This window comes from Oncorhynchus masou, chromosome 15 (genome assembly GCF_036934945.1).
Source record: "Oncorhynchus masou masou isolate Uvic2021 chromosome 15, UVic_Omas_1.1, whole genome shotgun sequence".
Classification (NCBI taxonomy): Eukaryota; Metazoa; Chordata; class Actinopteri; order Salmoniformes; family Salmonidae; genus Oncorhynchus; species Oncorhynchus masou.
This window is the reverse complement of record NC_088226.1, coordinates 64,690,091-64,712,841: the sequence shown is the minus strand read 5'-3', so window position 1 is coordinate 64,712,841 and position 22,751 is coordinate 64,690,091. Positions and strand designations below refer to the sequence as shown.

The window sequence follows — 22,751 nt, the reverse complement described above, 5'->3', positions numbered from 1 at the left end:
AATTTCCATGACGCGGGGGAGAAAGACTGGTTTCAGTGAACACTTTATTGTCCTTCAATTTGTCAAATACAGTGTTGCATTTATGACAATTCCACAGTCACATCTTTCCCTCAGAACCTTTGGCCAATTGAACATAGCTAAAAATGTTGACATCCCTGCATAAAACACTCCATAACAATCACATAAAAATATATATTTTTTAAATACCACAAAATGCTTTACATCCCCACAATGGCCTGCCTTCACATGCTAATGGCTATTGAAAGACGCTCCAAACCTTACTTGAACACAGCCAGATATGTAGCACCTGTTTAGTTCATGGTAAATGGAACAACTGGCCTTGCATCAAAGAAGTTCATCAAAGAACATTCCTGGACTTAAACTGGTCACTTGCATGAAGTTGTTCCTGTAACAAGTCTGGATAGCATGGCAGACAGATAAATATATTGTAAAAGCTAACCCATCACAGTAAAGTAAAATGGGCTATCAACAGTATTTTATGTATTCAGTCCAATAAGAATATTATTCATCAAGCCAAAAACAGTCATGATAGCCACAACAGACATCATCGTGCACATGTTGATTTTGTTTCTCCCCACCAGACGCGTTCATGACACGCAGATTAAAATACCAAAATCAAATATATTCATTTGGGGACAGGTCGAAACACAGACATTTCGCTAGCCAATTTGTTCTGGCAAATAAATATTGGGTTAGTTTACACAAAATAAATAAGGTATTTTTTTTGTGGATCATTGTAGAATTGACACATTTGAAATACAAAAGTCGACAATTAAAACACAAAAGGGGAAACCTAGTTAACCTCACATTCAGTTCTATTTTTAGCACCTGACTACACCCGCGTGCAGTTTGGATGAAATTATTGAATAACATGGATACATTTATTTTGCAATACTCGTGCACGGAACTTGGCAGGTCTAGTCAGCATGCTACACTCCGTAGAACAGGACACGTAACAGAAATGTAAAAGTTAGGGAAATCTCAATGGCAGTACAGTATGGTAAATGTGCACGGACATTCTAGACGTGTGATGTAATTCGCTGTATGAGTGACTGTACTAGCATGGCCGAGTGAGGCGGTTGAGGAGGACGTTTAGAGGTTTCTTGGTCACAGAGGGGTCTATGTCAACTATTAGACCCTGTCCTAACCAAAGAGAGGCTGTGTTTACACAGGCAGCACAATTTAGATTTTCTTGACACTCATTTGTCTTTTGACCAATCGGATCAGCTCTGAAAAAGATAAGAAAATAAATCAGAATTGAGCTGCCTGTGTAAACACAGCCTCAGAGACCCAGACATTGAGCTGCTGTTAATCGACTTGGCAAGCAGTGCTGTGACCAGGGGACAGAGCAGTGCTGTGACCAGGGGACAGAGCAGTGCTGTGACCAGGGGACAGAGCAGTGCTGTGACCAGGGGACAGAGCAGTGCTGTGACCAGGGGACAGGGCAGTGCTGTGACCAGGGGACAGGGCAGTGCTGTGACCAGGGGACAGGGCAGTGCTGTGACCAGGGGACAGGGCAGTGCTGTGACCAGGGGACAGGACAGTGCTGTGACCAGGGGACAGGACAGTATTGTGACTCGGGCCCCTACTCCAGAGGCCATCCCTCCTGCTGGAACACCAGCTCCACAGCCTCCTTCACATCCTGCACCATGAAGGATGGCTGGGTCAGGTTGGGGTCAAAGCGGAAGTCCCTGTGACCGTGGAAGATCCGATGCTCTGTAACAGTATGCCTGGGGTCAGGGGGCAGTTCCTGCTGGTCCCGGCTGTACACCCCCGTACACACCAGGATGGAGCTGCACCCCACAGGGAGGGGCTCCTCGCCCCCGTACGCTCCTGTAACTCCTCCCATCTCAGCACAGGTCATTTCGTGGGGGTCCTCCAGGGGTTGGCTCTGAGGCTCCCCCCCTCCGAGCTGCATCAGGGCTCGGGTGCGGTGGCAGGACTGTAGGTAGCGGTTGTAGAGGTTGGCACCGTAGATGTCTGCCATGGGGTTGTCACTGAGGGAGAGACGGCAGAGAGTTAAGGGGGCTTGAGTTAGTCAAGATGGAATACACAGATTAAAACAGTATCTATGCTGGGCGGGCAGGCAGTCTCACCCGATGGTGTAAACAGTGTGTAACCCAGGCAGGCAGTCTCACCCAATGGCGTAGAGTCTCTCCACAGGTTCAGTCCAGCCCAGACTCTCAGCCTGCTGTCTGATGAGTAGCTCAGCATAGTTATAGGTCACCACACTGGGCTTTCCAATCAGAGCTTCATACTTCAGCTCACAGCCAGTCACCTTCTTATACAGACTCTCCAGACACACCAGAAACATACCGTGACCAAACCTAGCAAACAGGGATATTTATAACACACATGTTCTGTTTACAACAATTTGGCTACAAGACCTAAATTGTCTTGATGGTATGCTCTGAGTGGAAGTGTGTGTGTTCCCACCTGGGGTTCTTGGCTTCAGCCACCCACATCAGGTCCATGTTACAGGCCAGCACTGGAATGTGTGGGTACTGCAGTGTTGTCAGGGCATTCCCAGGCTTCCCATTGGTTAAGAGCACGTCCATTATTAGCTGGAGGTTGGTCTCCCATCTGACTGGCTCACCAAACAGAATGATGGCTAAAAAAATCATTAAAGACAGTCAGTCAAAAATTAATCTTCTGTAAGTTTCAAAATATTTGTTTTATTTGTATATATTACCTTCTATCGGGGGTAACTCTTTACTTGGTGGAACCTGTAAGATAATTCAACACTGTAAACATGCTGGAGATACAAAATGGTAAATGCATAAGAGTTGATGGGTCATAAATGTCCAATTTAGCTCTCCATTCTCCTCTTTCATACCATTATTAGTTTGTTCCTGCTGAACACAACCCAAGTCACGCCCTATCTCCTCCAACTACACCCTCACCATGTCTTTGGGTCTTCTGTTGTGATCCACCATGTCCTGAAGCGGATAGGCATCCCTCAGCATGTCTATGGTCACAACATTCTGAAATCCCAGACTGGTGTTGGATAGGTTACGGTCAAACTCAAAATAACAGAACATTAAAACAGAGCAAGACAATGCAACAGATTCATAGAGGGAGAGCAGCACGACAATGATAATTTAAAAAGGATTCCTGGCATTTAAGGTACAATCTGCACTTTATACTTAAATTATTGAACTTTTAAATGAATGATATACCCATTGATTATTGAATATAACTTATAAATACCTCATGAGCTTATTTCAACTGTCTTACCCCATGAGAACCCAAAATAGAGGCTTGTTTTACTCCACTGTTTGTAAACGTTGCAATTGTAAACAAACACTAAAGCCTCGAAACATGGCTTAAACTATAATTTATCATCATGGTCAGTCCTTGCATCAAAAACTATGTCTATGAATTTGAGAGTGGTAATAATTCTCCAGCAACATCCCTCAGCTGTTTACTGCAACAATGGGGGGGATTTGTAATTGTTTAAACTGCAGATTTCGCCTTTAAAATGTCCTGTTTACCAAACTGTTTAAGCCCAAATGTATACAAAGACCTCATATTTCTTGGGTTACTGAATGGCTCAGGAAAACAAATGTGTGCTGAGTTTGCTCAATAGATGTATTCAGTTTTGATCTCAGTGTACATTTGACATAGTTGGCTGTGAAGGGATATCCTTTTAGAGGACAAGAGACACTTAATCTATATAAAACATACTGCTATTGAGCACCTTTTATATTACTGAAATGTTGTGTACATCCCAAGACATCTCACAAGTCGTCATCCCAATTATCACTGCTGCTCTGTTACATAGGTAATCTCCCTCTCTTCAAATGTCATGGAAAGAGTCACCCCCATGATCACTGCTCTGCCTGGAGATTAGTAAGGATACTTGTGAGCCACCTCCAGCACTGGGCCCTGTCCTGACACCAGCACACACATGTTGTGATACTGACTGAACATACGCAAAGGACTGTGGGACAGCATCACCTGGTCTGGAGACACCTGCAGGGGAAAACACAAGCAAAACAACCAGTAAAGCACAGAACCAGTTAGTGGAGGATTGCTGGGTGCAACATGACCCAGATGTTAGTAGAGGATTGCTGGGTCCAACATGACCCAGATGTTAGTAGAGGATTGCTGGGTGCAACATGACCCCGATGTTAGTAGAGGATTGCTGGGTGCAACATGACCCCGATGTTAGTAGAGGATTGCTGGGTGCAACATGACCCCGATGTTAGTAGAGGATTGCTGGGTGCAACATGACCCAGATGTTAGTAGAGGATTGCTGGGTGCAACATGACCCCGATGTTAGTAGAGGATTGCTGGGTGCAACATGACCCAGATTTTAGTAGAGGATTGCTGGGTGCAACATGACCCAGATTTTAGTAGAGGATTGCTGGGTGCAACATGACCCAGATTTTAGTAGAGGATTGCTGGGTGCAACCTGACCCAGATTTTAGTAGAGGATTGCTGGGTGCAACCTGACCCAGATTTTAGTGGGGGATTTCTGGGTGCAACCTGACCCAGATGTTAGTGGAGGATTGCTGGGTGCAACATGACCCAGATGTTAGTGGAGGATTGCTGGGTGCAACATGACCCAGATGTTAGTGGAGGACTGTTGGGTGCAACATGACCCAGATGTTAGTGGAGGATTGCTGGGTGCAACATGACCCAGATGTTAGTGGAGGATTGCTGGGTGCAACATGACCCAGATGTTAGTGGAGCATTGTTGGGTGCAATATGACAATATAACCCAGATATTAGTCCAGGATTGTTCATTACAATATGACCAAAACACATCACTGACCGCCACCTCCAGAAGGTGAGACATGTATGACCCAGATTTTAGTGCAGGATTGTTTAGTGCTATATGACGCATCCCTCACCTCCACTTCCAGCAGGTGTGACAATTGTTCAGCTTTGGTCTGCCTCATAGAGTTCCCTGCATTGGTCACAAACACCACAGGCACTTTGTACTTCCCCTTCCTGTCCACCAAGCTCCTAAAGATATGTTTGGCTGCAGGGATGGGTGTGCGGCCCCGCACTAGCACCCCATCGATGTCGAAGAGAAGCCCGAACAAGTTGTGGCCCTGTGGAGACAGATTAATGGTGTGTGATGTGCAGCCTTTCTTCAGTGGACTTTGAGACAATGGTTTATGGTAATGGTCTTGCATCCTTGTATGTGTATAGGCCTTAGGCCTACATGCTGGACCAGACCACCCTCTTCTTTATGGTAGGCCTTTAAAGTGGGTTAGTAGTGGGATTAGTCTGCAGTGACACAGCGACCAACCAAACAGTTAAACTCAACAGCAATGTCCTGAACTAGTCCCCTTCTGTAGAAGGGTTGTCCAAACTATGGACAGGACAGGTAAAGACAGACAGACTGCATCCTAGTGGTGTATTTACATTAACTATTTTATGTCCCTGTCAACCAGCTCTTCAAGTTTCAGCCGGTTGCGAGGGGTATTTTTAGGACACAGGCTTGGCAGGGACTGTGGCTAATTAACTACAGGTAAACGTAAAGGTGTCAGAGGGGAAACTGTCTAGCTAATCTATCAAAGTCACCAGATTGGAAAACTGTGCGTTTAAAACGGAGTTTTGTAGCTAGCTATCTGGAATGTGAAGTGACCACACTTTGAATTAAAGTTTGATTATGGTAATTAGTTAGCCAGCTAACTATAAACGAGCCAGAATCAACAATGAAACATTCGACTTACATTGCTGGAACTCTGGGATGAGATATACAGTTGTTTGCCTGCTCCTGCGTGACTTGACTTCAGGAGTCGCCAACCAAATTTCAAAACGTTACATCTTTGCAGTAACTCTGCCATTTCCCCTAACGTTAGCTAACAAGCTTACGTTAGCTAAAACAATCACTAGACAAAAAACAACAGCAGTAACGTTACACTACCAAGCACTAACTAGCTATAGGAACTACATAGCTAGCTATATCACACACGACAATAGAAAGTGAAAAGTGTGCCATCTCTAAACTTGAACGCAAGCTGCCATATGAATAACAGATGGCCACGCGTTGGCAAGCTTGCTTTCCGTCGGTGTCAACCCATACCGCGCTTGCGCACATCTCAATGTTATGGAAGTGACGTTGTCTACATCGAATTGAGCCAATGGACTTTCTTTCCTCAAATAAAGTTTCGATTTAGATATTTTTATTGCGGTCCGTTTCTGTTCAGAGGAAACATCAAACATGTTTAATGTATCTTGTTCTCCTACTTGTGCATTTGACGTGTAAACATGCATTGTCAATCTAGTTATTACAATGAATCATAAAATACATCTTTATTGATAAAAATTAAACACCCACTCAGTCTTTCATAGCAACACACAATAGATAAATCACTAGTGGAAAACCAGTTTGTCTAAAATGAACTTTTATGTGCACATTGTTCATCTTGTTCTGTTTGTATTTAATTACTGTATCAATGTAATAGAAAATGTAATGTCATACACACCCAGGTCTCCTTGGCCTAAAACCTCATCTAAAACCTAAACAAAAAAAGTTCTAAATCATGAGATATTTTAGATAGGCACATGTGCTGCATCTCATATCATCAGGTGTCAAAAAATAAAACATTCTAAGGAATACAGGATCATGATGAGTAGGGAGTCCTAAGTTAAATTGTCCAACAACTATGCAAAATTATTCAGTTTCAAAACATTTCCTGTTGCGTGGGCAACTGAACAGTACCCTGGTCCCCAGTGGACTTTAAAAAAATCTCAGCTGTATCGGAGGTCGTTCTCCAGGCCGTAGATCTTGGCCTTCAGGGTCTTCAGCTCCCCCTGGACCTTCTTGGTCCGAGCGTTGGTCTGACGCACTTCGTGTAGGATGGCCAGGTCCTGATTTGGGCCCACGTTCAGGGTGACCTGAAACACACAGGTACCACACCCACACATGAGCCTGCACATAGCTGTTGTATGTATACTTAGCTTCTAACACACCTCGGTACACAACATTCACCTCCTACGTACCTTGAAAAGCTGTTTCTCCACATCTTTGAGTTTCTGTCGGAGGTGTTTGATGTCGGTCTTGAAGCCCTCCACCTCCATGGCCCTCCTCTTCTCCAGGGCCTCGTACCGCTGGGTCGTCATCTGAAGACGCTTCGCCATCTTGTCCGACCGATCCTACACACAGAGGTGAGCAAAACACAGTGGAGTAAACACGCACACGCCACAATGTATAACACAAACAATCATTTAGCTAAATATACATGGTGTAGTCAGAATTATTCATATCATGTAAGGATTCGTGGCCACACACCTTGAATATCTCCCTGCCCATGTCCCCCTCCTCTCTGATCTGAGCCAGGTCTGTCTCCAGGGTAACACACTGCTCCCTGTACATCTCAGCTAGGCGGTGGGCCTGCTTCAGCTCTTCCTGCATTGTCTGGGGCCACAGGAAATAGCAGGACACAACAACACCACAGGAAATCCATTTTAGAATAAGGCTGTAACATAACAAAATGTGGAAAAAGTCAGAGGTCTTAATAATTTCCAAAGGCACTGTATATACACAGTGCATTCAAAAAGTATCTAGACCCCTTCCATTTTCCCACGTTATAGCCTTATTCTAAAATGGATTAAATAAAATCTATCACTCTACCTCATAATAACAAAGCGAAAACAGGTTATACATTTTTGCAAATGTATTACAAATAAAAAACAAATACCTTTACATAAGTATTCAGACCCTTTGCTATGAGACTCAAAATTGAGATCAGCTGCATCCTGTTTCCATTGATCATCCTTGAGATGTTTTTACAACTTGATTGGAGTCCATCTGTAGTAAATTCAATTGATTGGACATGATTTGGAAAGGCACACACCTGTCTATATAAGGTCCCATAGTTGACAGTGCATGTCAGTTCAAACGCCAAGCCATAAGGTAGAAGGAATTGTCCGTAGAATGCCGAGACAGGATTGTGTTGAGGCAAAGATCTGGGGAAGGCTACCAAAACATTGCTACAGCATTGAAGGTCCCCAAGAACACATTGGCCTCCATCATTCTTAAATGGAAGAAGTTTGAAACCACTAAGACTCTTCCTAGCTCTGGATGCCTGACCAAACTGAGAAATTGGAGAAGGACCTTGGTTAGGGAGGTAACCAAGAATTCGATGGTCACTCAGAGGCTCTGTAGGCTATGGGCTCTCCAACCCTGTTCCAGGGGTCTTGTTACACTAGGCTCAGAGCTCTCCTACCCTGTTCCAGGGGTCTTGTTTCACTAGGCTCTGTAAGCTATGGGCTCTCCAACCCTGTTCCAGGGGTCTTGTTTCACTAGGCTCTATAAGCTATGGGCTCTCCAACCCATGTTCCAAGGGTCTTGGGCCTATAGGCTAGGTTATTTTAGTTGTGATACAAAACATATAGGCCCATGGGCTAGGCTTCATGATGCAGGCGAATATTATATGAAAAAGTCACAAAATGCATGCACTGTATCTTGCCTTTGACTGCACACATTGGGCATCATTGACAAGTGATAATATTCTCACCCGTCAGACTATTCTAAATGTAATGTTGTCTTTACATATACTAAATCATGTGTGTCACATTAGTTTTGATATAGAATGGGCTATTATCGTCATCCGATTGAAGGGAGCTTTTCAAGCGGTTCATTTTCATGCCAGCCAGGTAGGTAGGGTACTCCGGTTGTAAAGCGACGCAATGTGCTTAATATTAGGAATGTTGAGAAATAAATATAGTAGGCCCAGCCTATAGAAAGCTGATGGGGTCTTCCTCTTTTTAATAGAGACCATTAAAATGGTTTTCTCACGCAATTGCATAGCATATAGAAATGTTGTGCAACATGGGCATATAAGAACACATTTCATTCCATGCATCAACCAGCTACGAGGAGCTGGCTCTCGGTGGGCAACAGGTGATCCTATTCCGCTCAAACTCGTGAAGTGATTTTCGACTGCATTTGCATTGATTTCAGAGTGATTCGAGAGACAATAGAGCCCTGAGTACCAGGCCATTAGCATGTTTGGTAGGCTACTAACGACCATCAGAGGCATCAGAGCACCGTTTTGGAGAAGCCTAGTTACCGTGACTCAACGGTCATGTGGAATTTGACTGCGGTCATAAATACGTCGGAAATATGGTCAGCCGAGGCACAACAACGCTTTTAACACCACTTGTTAATGTAAAATAAAAAACGTAAAAGAGACTCCTTTATTTGAGGTGTTGGATGGGACATGATCCCAATGATGTAAGACCTCTGATCTGATGTGTACCACTACCCACCCTGAGCTCTTCCCTGTGGACGTGCTGTGTGTCAGGCTGGGGCTGGGTTAGAAGCAGGGCCATGCTGCTGCCGTGTCCTCTGGATCCTGGTCCCGGCTGTTCCCTCCCATGACCATCACTGGCTTTCCTCAGACGGTCCTGGGTTGAGTCCAGCTCTCGCAGCAGCCGGTCCTTCTCCACCATCCAGCCCTTCTCGTGGGCCCGCGTCTCAAACTTCAGCTGTAGGAAGTCCCTGGTGCTCTCGTACAGCAGGTTCTGGGTCCGGTCCAGCCTGGGAGGAAGAGTTGAGAGGGACAAGGAGCGGAACAGAGAGGAAGGGAGAGAACATGTATTCAGGATAGGGGTATGTGAACTAGGATAGGCATTTTACATTTTTTGACTGTTGGGAGTACTCCGATGATTGGGAAAAAAACATGCGCATTTATCTATATCCCAACAACGCCTAATTTAACAACCATTACAGGATAACAAATCCAAATTAACCCATATACAGTGAGTATGCCAAACATAAATAACACATTCCTAATATTATGTTGCACCCCCCCCCTTCAGCCTGAATTTGTTGGGGCAGGACTCTACAAGCTGTCATTAGGGTTCCACAGGGATGCTGGCCCATGTTGACTCCAATGCTTCCCACAGTTGTGTCAAGTTGGCTGGATGTCCTTTGCGTGATGGACCATTCTTGATACACACAGGAAACTGTTGAATGTGAGGTGCCTGGCACCTACTACCATACCCAGTTCAAAAGGCACTTAGATATTTTGTCTTGCCCATTCACCCTCAATAGCACAAACACAATCCATGTCTCAATTGTGTCAAGATTTAAAAATCCTTCTTTAACCAGTCTCCTCCCTTTCATCTACACTGATTGAAGTCGATTTAACAAGTGACATCAATAAGGGATACTAGCTTTCACCTGATCGGTCTGTCATGGAAAGACCCCCTTTTTCGATCTTGTCTCATCCCTGCAACTCACCAACGGGCTCGGGAGGTGAAGGTTGAGTCATGCGTCCCCGAAACATGACCCGCCAAACCATGCTTCTTAACACCCACCTGCTTAATCCGGAAGCAAACAGCACCAATGTGTCGGAGGAAACACAGTTCACCTGACGACCGAAGTCAGCCTGCAGGTGCCAGGTTTGCTACAAGGAGTAGCTAGAGCACGATGAGCCAAGTAAAGGCCCCCCGACCAAATCCTCCCCTAACCCGGACAACGCTGGGCCAATTGTGCGCCAACCTATGGGACTCCAGATCACAACCAGTTGTGAACTCGAACCCGGGTCTGTAGTGACGCCTCTAGCACTGCGATGCAGCCCAGAGCAGGTGTTCTTATTGATTTGTATACTCAGTGTATATTCATTCAATAAAAAAAACAAGTGCCATTTAAGACTAATTTATTGAAACTGTAATATCAACTAGTTACATTATATTATGGAACACAAATTTCAAAAAGGCAGTAACCTCAGCAGTGACGCTTGCTTGTAGCAGACAAGACACTCATTTCCTGAGCCCTTATCACAGTCAAGACAACTAATTTATTATAAAAAAACGATGTAATACAGTGCCATTGGAAAGTACTCAGACCCCTTGACTTTTTCTATATTTTGTTAGGTTACAGCCTTATTCTAAATTTGATTAAAACGTTTTCCCCCCCCCTTCATCAACCTACACACAATACATTACATTTAAGTCATTTAGCAGACGCTCTTATCCAGAGCGACTTACAAATTGGATACCCATAATGACAAAGCAAAAACAGGTTTTTAGAAATGACCAGAGAATCTTGTTTCTCAATGTCTGAGAGTCTTTAGGTGCCTTTTGGGCAACTCCAAGTGGGCTTTCATGTGCCTTTTACTGAGGAGTGGCTTCCATCTGGCCACTCTACCATAAAGGCCTGATTGGTGGAGTGCTACAGAGATGGTTGTCCTTCTGAAAGGTTCTCCCAAGAGGCTTCAAAGCCTCTTAATGGCCAATACATAGCATCATCGCCAGGGTTTATATACATCACTGAAACAGTCAAAACACTCTCAAAGAGTGATCATTTAAAACGGGACTCAATTTGGCGAGTTCAAAGTTCAGGGTTATAAACCAAAACATGTCTGATTTTTAATATACAAATGTTCAATTTAGTTTAATCTGCCTGTTCTTTGGAATTGTACAAATGGATGAACAATTCCACATTGAACACTGCATGGGGATAAATTATAGCCACAACATCCGTTTGAGTAGGCCTAAGCTTAATGATTCTGCTGAAAATACGCTTGTTCTAGTTTCACCATCTATGTTCAGGGGGATTGTAGCCTGGGCTAACCAATTCTAAATGGCAGTAGCACTATGGAAAGTAGCCTACGCAGAAAAGACAAGGACGCAATGATTTCAGCGCTCGTTGTTGGGACACGTTGCCCTCCTTCAGTCAGTCAACCAGTCCATTTTCTATTTGTGATTAAACGTTTGTATAGGCATTTACAGTGCCTTCAGAAACTATTCACATCCCTGGACCTATTCCACATTTTGTTATGTTACACCCTGAATTCAAAATGGGTTAGATACATTTTCCTCCCATCTACACACAATAAAAATAACCCATAATGACAAAGTGAAAACATGTTTTAAAAATACAAAAATATCTCATTTAAATTTGCTAACATTTCAAAAAAACATTTTCACTGTCAATATGGGGTATCTCCCTCACCAACTTCAAACATCTGCTATCTGAGCAGCTAACCGATCGCTGCAGCTGTACATAGTCTATCGGTAAATAGCCTACCCAATTTTACCTACCTCATCCCCATACTGTTTATATTTATTTACTTTTCTGCTTTTTTGCACACCAATATCTCTACCTGTACATGACCATCTGATCATTTATCACTCCAGTGTTAATCTGCAAAATTGTAATTATTCGCCTACCTCCTCATGCCTTTTGCACACAATGTATATAGACTATTTTTTTCTCTACTGTGTTATTGACTTGTTAATTGTTTACTCCATGTGTAACTCTGTTGTCTGTTCACACTGCTATGCTTTATCTTGGCCAGATCGCAGTTGTAAATGAGAACTTGTTCTCAACTAGCCTACCTGGTTAAATAAAGGTGAAATAAAAAAATAAAAAAAGTATTGTGTGTAGATGGGTGAGAAAATGTAATCCATTTTGAATTCAGGCTTTAACAACAAATATTGGAATAAGTCGAGCTAGGAATACTTTCTGAACGCACTGTATTTCTGTACGCCTAACGGGCGCTTGTATATGTAAAGGAATGGGTCGGAACACAATTGATTGAGTGAGTGAGACACAGTGGGGAAAGGGAGTTTAGGGAGAAGAACTATGTGATAATTGGCTTGGTTCTTTTTTTTGTGCCCCGCAAATGCACATGAACAAATGGAACACTAAAATCAAAGCAAATGAAAGTTGTCTTTGAGTCCTAATTCGATCTCTGGTTGATAATAGAGTTTTGACGTCAGTTGGAATACTCATGTCCATCCCTGATGTGAACCCACTCTGACAGTGAGAGTAGTGATGCAGTCCTGGCCTCTGGTTGAGACAGCTCTCTCTACATATCATTTGGTGGTACAGTATGTGGGGTGGAGGAATATGAAATGTCGTAGTGATATGAAGAGTGCAGTAGAGTATAGTAGGTAGTTTGCATACTTGTCAGTGAGTACGGTGATGCGGTCCTGGTCTCTCTGGTGCTGGACCTGTCCCTCCTCCACGTGGATCCTCCTGTCCTCCAGCAGAGACTCCACCTGCTCTTTGGACAAACGAGTCTGCTCCTCCATCTGAGCCTGCAGCGCCTCTACCTGCACATTACACCAGTTCAATAGTTTTCAAGGAGCTAAATGAGTTGCTTTTCAGAGTGTGTGTGTCGTACTACCTGTAGTAGTAAGGTCTGGTTGTCTCTTCTGTACTGCTCTGGGCTTCCTCCATTCACCACTCCCTCTGATCTGGATGTCCGGCTTCCCTCTGCTCACAGACAGAAGCCAGGCTAAGCGGCAGTCAGGGGAATATTGCACTCCCAAGACAGATTATTACACATTTCCGTAAGCTGTTTTGTGCTCAGAGCACACTGTGATCCTACTTACTCAATTCTTATGAGATAAAAAAATTAAAAAATCCAATGCAGGGCCAGTCCTGGCCTTTTGGGGCCTTAGGCAACATTTTGTTGGGAGGCTCCCCTTACACATTTTTTCCCATGGGACTGAGTGAAGATTTTGCTATTTTATAACAAATGTTATGGTATTCTACTAGTTTCTGCATTGGTCAGAGAGAAAATGTGCAGTTTTATAGCTAATTTCTTGCAATTCTACACATTGTGCCATGTTGATATTATATCTGAGTGAGAGTGAATAACAAAATCAAAAATGGGGGCCCCCTGGAGGTCAGGGCCCCTAAGCACGTGCTCTGGATGCCCGGTCTGTAATTCGACCATGATTACTATAAGTTTAAAATCTATAAAATATAAAAATATATAAAAAATCTAAAACATTTTAGTTGACAAACTTATTGAGTGATTGTCAGTGACTGACATGAGAGAAAAGCTGCTGATGCACCACCACATTTTGAAATTGCACCTTGTGTATTCTACTATTCCAACTCTCAACAGTAAGTTGAGACCCCGATGGTCGCCTGTCGCTTATGCCTGGGGTCGGCCCTGATCAAATGCCATCTTGAATGATTTTACTTGTAAACCTGCAATATCTCAAACCAACAGATACATCTAAATATGTATACCCCTAAAATAGAATTATCAAATCACGAAAACAGAGAATTTTCTTCAACCTTTTGCAGATCCAGTTCTTGACTTTGCCATCTTCCGATGATCCAGAATTCTGGGCTCTAGTTCCTTCTGGGCTATGCTAACCTACAGCACAGTAGACAGACAGGCAATAGTCATGTAAGTTGCCAACTAGATATCGATCCCTTTCCGACATCATGTAATGTCAAATAAGACAATGGAGCAGAATTAAGTTTCCTGAAGTGGAACTGTGAACCCTGACCTTGTGTGGAGGGTCACGGTGGAAGTAGGTGATCTCCCCAGTGTCTGGCCCCACCAGGGCTAACAGGTGCTGGATTTTCTTCCTGTCCTCCAGCTCTCTGAACACAAAGACAATAGAAAACCTGTATTTTTCATGTAAAGATGTAAATGTCAATAGCAATTGTAAAGTGTAATTGTGAATCAAATGAGGGCTCACCTGATCTTGAGTCTGTCATTCTCTGCGTACAGACGCAGCGCCTGTTCCCTCTCCTGGAAGAGGTACACCTGCATGTCACTCAAAGCCTTCTGCAGCTCAGATATCTCCCCTTCACGCTGTCGCACCTCCCACTGCAGCTTGTGCTGGGAGGGCAGGGAGAGACAGGGAGATTAGCACACACCCATCAGTTGCTGTCTGCATGCGTGCACTCCCCACACCCACACTTCACCTGGTCCTCTGTGGTGCCTCTGTACTTCTCCAGCATCTGCATCAGGTCATCGTGTTCTCCATCAAACTGGGCGATCTTCCCCCTGTAGAACTCCAGCAGCTCTCTGGAGGGGCGCAGGTAGGCCAGGCGCTCAGTGATGGGGGGCAGGGGAGAGTCCTCCACCCCAGGGGTGTGGTCTGTCTGCCTGGAAGGGAAGACAACCCAGAAGGGAGGACATTATCCCACTAAGCTAACAAAGATAAAAACCAATCTAGGAACAATTCCTTAGAGTCAGATTAGCGTAGGAGCCGTAGGGAGATTAGACTCAATAATGAGATTAGACACAATAGATTTGGTCACTACAATTATGTAATCTGATAGAGGAAACAATTAAACAACACAATAGGTAGCCTTTACTTACCTGTCTTTTGTTGGAGGTGACTCCATCATGTTGACCTGAAACACAGTTAGATGATTGTTATGATATGTGTGGAAGCCCGGGAGGTTTTTAGATAGGGCATCCCGAGTGGCGCAGCGGTCTAAAGCACTACATTTCATTTTACGAGGCGTCACTGCGGTCCCTGGTTCTAATCCAGGCTGCGTCGTGATACGGAGTCCCGTAGGGCAGCGTACAATTGGCCGAGCGTTGTCCGGGTTTGACCGACATTGTAAATACGCATTTGTTCTTAACTTACTTGCCTAGTTAAATAAAGGTTCAATTCAAAAGGTATATCAGTTATCTGTTGTTGTGACTTGTGCCATGATACTGGGTGTTCAGTTGCCCACATGATCTCTCGAAACAATGTAATTCCCAAATTGAGTAATATCAGGTGCATGGCCGCTCTCCTGCCCGTCGTTGCTAAGCGCCTGTGTGGCAAAAGACGCGGGGAGTTTGAAACTGCGAAGTAGCTGACTGTTTCCACTTGTGCTAGCTAGGTGGCGATCTGTGTCTATTAACTGTATTTATGAAATATCATAGTTTGCTCGTTCGTTCTATCAAAGTGAGCTGCCAGCTAGAACAACGGTGCACTCACTTCACAAACATGTCTCAAAAACATTCGCCAGTCAAATTTGCTTGCGTAAGACAGCTAACACAGATGGATAACAGTACAAAATGTTTGAGTGCCATATCCGATGGCAGTATTTCAACAATGATTCTACATCTGTATTAAATATTGACATTACCTTTCACTGTTTCATGAATCTTCAAACTGTCTGCCTCTTTAGATCCCGGAAGTTTCAAAGTCTTTCTTCACAGAAAAAAAAGTGCAGTGTGATTCGAGTAGCGAAGCTCTACCGCCACCTACTGTTTTATGTAGTGAATTGAAACACTGTGTGACCGTCTGGACTTCTGCACTGTTTCACGGTATCTTAATTAAGGAAATAGTGTATGTCTAACAATGTTTTTTCTTTGTCATAGACAATTAAGCCTAAAACGCAAATTGCCACAGGCACTAGTTTATCATATGTTACAATAAGCTAACTGTACAGTAGTAGTAGAGGTGGTGGAATAAGGCTATGAATTATTTGCGACTGGACTAGACACTGATGTAAAGCCAGTTTTGTATTCCTTACCCTATCAATTGAGGTTATGATTTGGGGAGTGTACGCTGATCCTAGACCTGCGCCCGAGCAACTGTTACCCAGTGCTATTCTCTAAATAGGGCTCCTGGTGTCACTCATCTACTACCCAGCGTTCAGTATCGGTAGCGCCACTTTTGGTAGGGAACTGTCTCACACAGGACGATTGAACGCCGGTTGGTGGCACCGTTTTTTGTTGTTGTTGAAAATGGAACGAAAAGTAGCTCGAGAATTTAGGCACAAGGTAATAATTGAATAATTAAATATTTGCCTAATGTGTTAAGTAAAGCAATTTATGTTATGTAAAGCAATTGGTGTTTCATTTCTCTTTGGCTGTTATCACAGTATGATGTACTCTGAACCCTGTTGGGGTAACGCTTTTACACAGCTGCCTTTACATTGAATATGTCTTGATAGGTATTGAGAACTAATTAGTATAGGACAAACATATATTTTGTCTTCGATTTTTATTGCATTGCTTCATTCTTTATTTCTCAATTGTGAAATTAGACTGTTTGTGTGTTAAACAACGTCATTCTCTGTATGAATACAACGTTGCTCCCTCATATGCAAGGATATTTAATTTCATATATTCCTTTTAAACACTGTATGTGTGTATGGGCTATACAGTAACATACATTTAGATTGTCCGAAGAGTCTGTACAGGTAAGCTAGGCTACAGTATTTCATGATGACTTATGGCCTGTGTGTTGGCGTTCTTGATTGGTTAGTCATTGTGCATTGTGTGTATTGCAGAAAGTTCTTCTGGGTTTTCCAACATATTTTTTGTTTGTTGGTCATTCATGATCCAACACATATATACCAATGATGCAAAGAAATGAAATTAAACGCATTAGTCCAGCCAGTCACACAGTGTTGTGATTCACTACAAAGAACAATAGGTGGGTTCCCGAGTGGAGCAGCATTCTAAGGCACTGCATCTCAGTGCTAGAGGTGTCACTACAGACCCTGGTTCGATCCTGGGCTGTACCACAATCGGCCGTGATTGGGAGTCCCATAGGGCAGCGTTGTTGGGGTCAGGGTTTGGCCCGGGGTAGGCAGTCATTGTAAATAAAAATTTGTTCTTGACTAACTTGTCAGGGATGTCCAGCCATGCAGAAAGGAAGGAACAATTTACAGCAGCATTTAGAGACCGAGAGAGCAGGCAGGTAGGCAGGCATGAGCAACAACAACTCATTTTATTTGTCTTTTAGAGGTGAATATAGGCTAATGTTGGATTGAAGTGGGCCCTTTCATCTCTATTATAGCTGATTGACATTAATGTGTGTTGTATTCACCCCATGGGCTTTGTTGGATGTTTGAGAATAAGGGAGTTTAAATGTTTAGAGATCACAAGAGAACTTCAGTTATAACATAAGCTGTGTGTTGGATCATGTTCCTAGACTACCCAGTGGTCTGTGGGTGGTGCTTTATGATCGGCTTCATCAGTTTATGGGGCCAAAGTCTGCATATAGTCACATTGCTTTCCCTGTCTCTCAATGTCGAGTCAGAGAGCTTTACGACACTATAAACACACCGGCATACACCCAGCAACCTTTGCATATTTGTGCTTTTGTGCGGTAATGTGTATCTAGGTGTGTGTGTGTGTTTGTGTGTGTGGACGTGTTTAACTATGCTTGTGGGGACCAGAAGTCCCCACAAGAATAGTAAACAAACAAACATTTGACATTTTGCTAGTCCCCACAAGGTCAAATGCTATTTCTAGGGTGTTTAGGGTTAGGTTAGAATTAGGGTTAGGAGCTAGAGTTTGTTTTAGTTTTTTGGTTAGGAGCCAGGGTTATGTTTAGGTTTAGGGTTAAGGTTAGGTTTTAGGGTTAAGGTTGGGGTTAAGGAAAATCAGATTTAGAATGGGACTGAATTTTGTGTCCCCACAAGGTTATCTGTACTGTGTGTGTGTGTGTGTGTGTGTGTGTGTGTGTGTGTGTGAGAGAGTGTGAAACCTCTTTTGTCTCAGGGTTGTACTGTAAGGTTATACTGCTCACCTCACTATTCCAAACCCCCCTCCAACCTCCCCCTCCGTCTCACTCCCTCACTCCCTCTCCCCAGTCCAGTGGCATAAGAGTGGCTCCCAGCCCAGAGTCCTCGTGAGGGCCGGCCACTTCGAAGGAGAAGGGATCTAGAAAGAGGGAAAGCTACCTGGCCTTCTGCCACCAGCATCAACGATAGAATAGAGATACTATTGATGCTAATGCTTTTATGGGCACACAAACACAGCAAACATATACACAGGCACACACACACACGCACGCACGCACGCACGCACGCACGCACGCACGCACGCACACACACACACACACACACACACACACACACACACACACACACACATACACACACACACACACACACACACACACACACACACACACACACACACACACACACACACACACACACACACACACACACACACACACACACACACCTAGGGGTAGGGTGCATGTCCCCTGTCATGGTGGAAGGACCACAGCTGAGAGGGATGTGTCAGTAAGAGTCTGCAGCTTTCCCCGACTGTAGCAGCTGCTATCTTGTCTATGATGATGACGATGATGAAGATGTCTTTGTTGTCTAGGTGGAGCTACTCATTGACAATGAGGCAGAAAAGGATTACCTGTATGATGTCCTGCGGATGTATCACCAGTGAGTACCACCATCTCTGTCTGACTTTTACATTAGTTTAGTGCTAAATTATTGACTTGTTAGTCATTTTCAGGACAAACAATGTTCGCCACAGTTTTTCAATTTTCTTTCATTTAACTAATTTCAGTTTGCTGATCCTTTATTTGAGGAAGTGTATTGTTAGTAGTGTACTCTGCCAGTACTAGATAAATTCATTGTTAGTAGTTAGTAGTAGTTGTTAGTAGTGTACTCTGCCAGTACTAGATAAATTCATTGTTAGTAGTTAGTAGTAGTTGTTAGTAGTGTACTCTGCCAGTACTAGATAAATTCATTGTTAGTAGTTAGTAGTAGTTGTTAGTAGTGTACTCTGCCAGTACTAGATAAATTCATTGTTAGTAGTTAGTAGTAGTTGTTAGTAGTGTACTCTGCCAGTACTAGATAAATTCATTGTTAGTAGTTAGTAGTAGTTGTTAGTAGTGTACTCTGCCAGTACTAGATAAATTCATTGTTAGTAGTTAGTAGTAGTTGTTAGTAGTGTACTCTGCCAGTACTAGACACATTAATTGTTAGTAGTTAGTAGTAGTTGTTAGTAGTGTACTCTGCCAGTACTAGACACATTAATTGTTAGTAGTTAGTAGTAGTTGTTAGTAGTGTACTCTGCCAGTACTTGATAAATTAATTGTTAGTAGTTAGTAGTAGTTGTTAGTAGTGTACTCTGCCAGTACTAGACACATTAATTGTTAGTAGTTAGTAGTAGTTGTTAGTAGTGTACTCTGCCAGTACTTGATAAATTAATTGTTAGTAGTTAGTAGTAGTTGTTAGTAGTGTACTCTGCCAGTACTAAACAAATGAATTGTTAGTAGTTAGTAGTAGTTAGCAGTGTACTCTGCCAGTACTAAACAAATGAATTGTTAGTAGTTAGTAGTAGTTAGTAGTGTACTCTGCCAGTACTAGATAAATTAATTGTTAGTAGTTAGTAGTAGTTGTTAGAGGTGTACTCTGCCAGTACTAGATAAATTAATTGTTAGTAGTTAGTAGTAGTTGTTAGTAGTGTACTCTGCCAGTACTAGACACATTAATTGTTAGTAGTTAGTAGTAGTTGTTAGTAGTGTACTCTGCCAGTACTAGACACATTAATTGTTAGTAGTTAGTAGTAGTTGTTAGTAGTGTACTCTGCCAGTACTTGATAAATTAATTGTTAGTAGTTAGTAGTAGTTGTTAGTAGTGTACTCTGCCAGTACTAAACAAATGAATTGTTAGTAGTTAGTAGTAGTTAGCAGTGTACTCTGCCAGTACTAAACAAATGAATTGTTAGTAGTTAGTAGTAGTTAGTAGTGTACTCTGCCAGTACTAAACAAATTAATTGTTAGTAGTTAGTAGTAATTGTTAGTAGTGTACTCTGCCAGTACTAAACAAATTAATTGTTAGTAGTTAGTAGTAGTTGTTAGTAGTGTACTCTGCCAGTACTAGACACATTAATTGTTAGTAGTTAGTAGTAGTTGTTAGTAGTGTACTCAACCAGTACTAGATAAATACATTGTTAGTAGTTAGTAGTAGTATTTGTTTGTGGTGTACTCTGCCAGTACTAAACAAATTAATTGTTAGTAGTTAGTAGTAGTTGTTAGTAGTGTACTCTGCCAGTACTAGATAAATTCATTGTTAGTAGTTAGTAGTAGTTGTTAGTAGTGTACTCTGCCAGTACTAGACACATTAATTGTTAGTAGTTAGTAGTAGTTGTTAGTAGTGTACTCAACCAGTACTAGATAAATACATTGTTTGTAGTTAGTAGTAGTATTTGTTTGTGGTGTACTCTGCCCATACTAGATACATCAAGATTATCTTTTTTCTGTCACTTCTATTTCAACCAAGCAAATCTCTTGATTTCTCTCAAATCACACATTTATGCATAATATGGGATTAAGTCTCCTGTGTGTGTGTGTGTGTGTGTGTGTGTGTGTGTGTGTGTGTGCGTGTGTGCTTGTGTGTGTGTGTGTGTGTGTGTGTGCGTGTGTGCTTGTGCGTGTCCTGAGACCCCATTGGTTAGACCTACAGTATGATCAGATTTCCACTGTGCTCTGCCAAGCCTGGCCAGCTATTCACAAAAGCCATTTCCCCCTTCATACACGAGTCAGGAGTGAAATGGTGAACATTAATAATTAATAGTCATAGGTCATAGGCCTTTTTGTTCCCATTGGTAGGTTGAATGCACATTCTTGATATACTTGACGACCCATAAGGGTGTGGTGTTTATCAAACTGTTCTGTCCTAGTTGTTCTATACCCAGCTTCGAGACAGTTTTTCCTCCTAGTCATGCATGTCAGGAATAGGAATGATGAAGGCGTTCAAAACCTCTCGCTCTCTCTTAAATTATTATGCAGTGACACTGTGTGTGTGTGTGCGTGCGTGCATGCGTGCATGTGTCAAACATTTGTGTGTGTGTTGAGCTGACCTCTGACCCTCTGCTCTCTCCCTCAGGTCCATGGAGTTGTCAGTGCTGGTGGGGGACCTGAAGCTGGTCATCAACGAGCCCAGCCGCCTGCCACTGTTTGATACCATCCGGCCCCTCATTCCCCTCAAACACCAGGTGGAGTATGACCTGCACACCCCCAAGAGGTCACGGTGAGTGGAGGGGTCGCTGCCACCCAACAGGCTGGAGCTTTAACAGTCCATAGACTTTCAATGAGATGCATTTGTCTTATACTTTCTAGTCACTCCAAGATAACGACAATGTACACTACATTGACACACAGAATTGATAACCCCTTCCTGACATCTACCCTCTATCCCCTTCTCCCTCTCCCCCTGTCTTTCTTCCCCTTCTCCCTCTCCCCCTGTCTTTCTTCTCTTCCTTCCTCTCCCCCTTTCTTTCTTCCTCTTCTCCCTCTCCCCTGTCTTTCTTCCCCTTCTCCCTCTCCCCCTGTCTTTCTTCTCATCCTTACTCTCCCCCTATCTTTCTTCTCCTTCTCCCTCTCCCCCTGTCTTTCTTCCCCTTCTCCCTCTCCCCCTGTCTTTCTTCCCCTTCTCCCTCTCCCCCTGTCTTTCTTCTCCTCCTTCCTCTCCCCCTGTCTTTCTTCTCCTTCTTCCTCTCCCCCTGTCTTTCTTCTCCTTCTCCCTCTCCCCCTGTCTTTCTTCCCCTTCTCCCTCTCCCCCTGTCTTTCTTCCCCTTCTCCCTCTCCCCATGTCTTTCTTCCCCTTCTCCCTCTCCCCCTGTCTTTCTTCCCCTTCTCCCTCTCCCCCTGTCTTTCTTCTCCTCCTTCCTCTCCCCCTGTCTTTCTTCTCCTTCTCCCTCTCCCCCTGTCTTTCTTCTCCTCCTTCCTCTTCCCCCTGTCTTTCTTCTCCTCCTTCCTCTTCCCCTGTCTTTCTTCCCCTTCTCCCTCTCCCCCTGTCTTTCTTCCCCTTCTCCCTCTCCCCTGTCTTTCTTCTCCTCCTTCCTCTCCCCTGTCTTTCTTCTCCTTCTCCCTCTCCCCCTGTCTTTCTTCTCCTCCTTCCTCTTCCCCCTGTCTTTCTTCTCCTCCTTCCTCTTCCCCTGTCTTTCTTCCCCTTCTCCCTCTCCCCCTGTCTTTCTTCCACTTCTCCCTCTCCCCCTGTCTTTCTTCTCCTCCTTCCTCTTCCCCCTGTCTTTCTTCTCCTCCTTCCTCTTCCCCTGTCTTTCTTCCCTTCTCCCTCTCCCCTGTCTTTCTTCCCCTTCTCCCTCTCCCCTGTCTTTCTTCCCCTTCTCCCTCTCCCCCTCCCCTGTCTTTCTTCTCCTCCTTCTTCTCCCCCCTGTCTTTCTTCCCCTTCTCCCTCTCCCCCTGTCTTTCTTCTCCTCCTTCCTCTTCCCCCTGTCTTTCTTCTCCTCCTTCCTCTTCCCCTGTCTTTCTTCCCCTTCTCCCTCTCC

The 22,751-nt window shown here is 43.7% G+C and overlaps 3 protein-coding genes across 6 annotated transcripts in view; 1 reads left to right on the top strand and 2 right to left on the bottom strand.

Annotated features, from left to right (window-relative positions):
* Positions 1-27: 27 nt before the first annotated feature.
* On the bottom strand, positions 28-6,077 carry hdhd5 (haloacid dehalogenase like hydrolase domain containing 5). The gene is made up of 8 exons (XM_064990023.1): positions 5,712-6,077; positions 4,881-5,084; positions 3,884-3,996; positions 2,925-3,018; positions 2,714-2,747; positions 2,458-2,632; positions 2,160-2,348; positions 28-2,018 (listed from the first exon to the last, which is right to left on the bottom strand). The coding sequence occupies exons 1-8, from the start codon at positions 5,823-5,825 to the stop codon at positions 1,607-1,609; spliced, it is 1,335 nt and encodes a 444-aa protein (XP_064846095.1). The 5' UTR covers positions 5,826-6,077; the 3' UTR covers positions 28-1,606.
* A 202-nt stretch (positions 6,078-6,279) lies between these two features.
* On the bottom strand, positions 6,280-21,411 carry ccdc77 (coiled-coil domain containing 77). 2 transcript variants are annotated; one of them, XM_064990020.1, is made up of 12 exons: positions 21,324-21,411; positions 15,075-15,109; positions 14,675-14,858; positions 14,446-14,588; positions 14,251-14,347; positions 14,033-14,114; positions 13,128-13,216; positions 12,905-13,053; positions 9,256-9,526; positions 7,274-7,399; positions 6,985-7,137; positions 6,280-6,879 (listed from the first exon to the last, which is right to left on the bottom strand). In XM_064990020.1, the coding sequence occupies exons 2-12, from the start codon at positions 15,101-15,103 to the stop codon at positions 6,733-6,735; spliced, it is 1,470 nt and encodes a 489-aa protein (XP_064846092.1). In that variant the 5' UTR covers positions 15,104-15,109; positions 21,324-21,411; the 3' UTR covers positions 6,280-6,732. The 2 variants fall into 2 exon arrangements, with proteins under 2 accessions (XP_064846092.1, XP_064846091.1); XM_064990019.1 differs by lacking the exon at positions 21,324-21,411 and adding an exon at positions 15,839-15,909.
* Positions 16,351-22,751, top strand: part of LOC135556642 (harmonin-like) — a 47,731-nt gene continuing 41,330 nt past the window's right edge. For 2 of the 3 annotated variants that reach the window (XM_064990011.1, XM_064990010.1), the window contains exons 1-3: positions 16,352-16,478; positions 18,828-18,895; positions 21,350-21,493. In XM_064990011.1, coding sequence (XP_064846083.1) covers positions 16,443-16,478; positions 18,828-18,895; positions 21,350-21,493 — 248 coding nt within the window. In that variant the 5' untranslated portion in view covers positions 16,352-16,442. Of the gene's footprint in view, positions 16,479-18,827; positions 18,896-21,349; positions 21,494-22,751 lie in introns of all 3 variants that reach the window. The other variant, XM_064990012.1, reaches the window with a different exon arrangement.

Bases quoted from the DNA above. Each gene is read 5' to 3' on its own strand.
- hdhd5 (XM_064990023.1), bottom strand. From the start codon at position 5,825: ATGGCAGAGTTACTGCAAAGATGTAACGTTTTGAAATTTGGTTGGCGA. The intron at 3,997-4,880 runs GTGAGGGATGCG...TTTCCCCTGCAG, and splicing joins CACACCTGCTGGAAGTGGAG to GTGTCTCCAGACCAGGTGAT. The intron at 2,748-2,924 runs GTGAGGGTGTAG...ATTATCTTACAG, and splicing joins ACAGAAGACCCAAAGACATG to GTTCCACCAAGTAAAGAGTT.
- ccdc77 (XM_064990020.1), bottom strand. From the start codon at position 15,103: ATGATGGAGTCACCTCCAACAAAAGACAG. The intron at 14,589-14,674 runs GTGAAGTGTGGG...CTGCCCTCCCAG, and splicing joins GAGGCACCACAGAGGACCAG to CACAAGCTGCAGTGGGAGGT. The intron at 13,217-14,032 runs GTTGAAGAAAAT...GTCTGTGAGCAG, and splicing joins AAGAACTGGATCTGCAAAAG to AGGGAAGCCGGACATCCAGA.